This window comes from Acanthisitta chloris, unplaced genomic scaffold (assembly GCF_000695815.1).
Source record: "Acanthisitta chloris isolate BGI_N310 unplaced genomic scaffold, ASM69581v1 scaffold25218, whole genome shotgun sequence".
Classification (NCBI taxonomy): domain Eukaryota; kingdom Metazoa; phylum Chordata; class Aves; order Passeriformes; family Acanthisittidae; genus Acanthisitta; species Acanthisitta chloris.
This window is the reverse complement of record NW_008689003.1, coordinates 584-1,941: the sequence shown is the minus strand read 5'-3', so window position 1 is coordinate 1,941 and position 1,358 is coordinate 584. Positions and strand designations below refer to the sequence as shown.

The window sequence follows — 1,358 nt, the reverse complement described above, 5'->3', positions numbered from 1 at the left end:
CTCGGGGGCAGCACCACGCTGCAGTCCAGGAACTCGTTGATGGCATTCAGCAGGTCGTGCCGGTCATCAGCCAGGTATGCTGCCTCGTGGAATTGCTGCGGGGCCACTGGCAGGGTCAGTGCCCACCCTATGGCACTGCGGTGCCCCAAGACCCCAGCATGGCATAGCCCTGAGCCCATGGCCCCGCACAGTCACAAACCTCATCCTGGCACAGCCTCCAAACCCCCACACCTGCACAGCCTTGAGACCCCCACCCCAGCAAGGCCCTAAGCCCCCCAGCCCTGACAGGACCCCAAGCCCCCATACTGCATGGCCATGGGACACCAGCCCCAGCACAATTCAAGCCCCCAACCCAGCAGTGCCTCAAGACCCCAGACCCAGCACAGCCCTGAGCACCTGGCTCTGGCACAACCCTGAGCTCCCTGCCTCCATAGCCCCAAGCCCCCATCCCAGCAGAGCCCTGAATCCCCGTCCCAGCATGACCCTGAGCCCCCTGCCCCAGCACATTTCTGAGCCCCCAACCTGGCACAGCCCCAGGACCCTGCCCTGGCATGGCCGTGGGACCCTAACCCTGGAACAGCCTTGAGATTCCCACTCGGCAGAGTCCTGAGCTCCCACATCAGCACAGCCCCAAACCCACATCCCAGCATGGCTGAGCCCCCATCCTGGCAGAGCTGAGCCCACTGCCCTGGCTCCCACATCCTGGGAAAGACCTTGTCAGACATGAGTGTGGAAATGGAGCGACCGATCTCATGGTAGTCCATGTGGGTACTGCTGGGGCCCAGCAGCACAAAGAGGAACCGCACGGGCACAGGCACCTCCAGCACTGCGTCCAGCTCCACGGCCTCCTGCAGCCGCACAAAGGCCATGGTGGGCTGGTCCAGGAACTCCACACAGCCTGAGAGGCACAGGGGGAACGGGGGTCACCAGGGGCTCCCCTGCCCTGCACACCCTTCCATACCCACGAGCACCACTGTGGCCTCAGCATTCTCTGGGATCTTCTCCAGCAGCTTCAGCTCGTGCTTGGACTTGGAGCGTATGATGCCGGCCGGGGGTGTGGGAGTGAGGACCTCCCTCTGTGAGACACAGCAAGGGGCTGGGGTCAGGGCCTCTCCCAAGGGCACGAGCAGGGCTGGGGGGGCCGTGGCACCCACCTCACGCTCCACGTCGACACGCGTGTCGTGCTCGGTGGCGTGGCCAGCGATGAGGGGGTCGGGGACAGCCGGTTCGCTGCCCTCAGCCACGTGGTTGGTGCTGTGGTGGTGCCCCAGCAGGGAGCCCAGGCTGCCCGCAGAGATGTTCCGCGGGAAGGAGAACTCCTTCTCGTCGCTCGGGTGGCTACGGGACAGGCAGCGCCG

At 65.4% G+C, this 1,358-nt stretch overlaps 1 protein-coding gene across 1 annotated transcript in view; it reads right to left on the bottom strand.

The window, feature by feature from the left end:
- The window catches only part of LOC103808481 (anion exchange protein 2-like), a gene marked incomplete at both ends in the record, with an annotated part of 3,648 nt that overhangs the window by 1,711 nt on the left and 579 nt on the right, over window positions 1–1,358 (bottom strand). The window contains 5 exon segments of the mRNA XM_009081267.1: window positions 1–2; window positions 5–95; window positions 714–898; window positions 962–1,076; window positions 1,155–1,338. The exon segment at window positions 1–2 is cut by the window's left edge and continues 106 nt beyond it. Of these exon segments, the coding sequence (XP_009079515.1) occupies window positions 1–2; window positions 5–95; window positions 714–898; window positions 962–1,076; window positions 1,155–1,338 (577 nt within the window).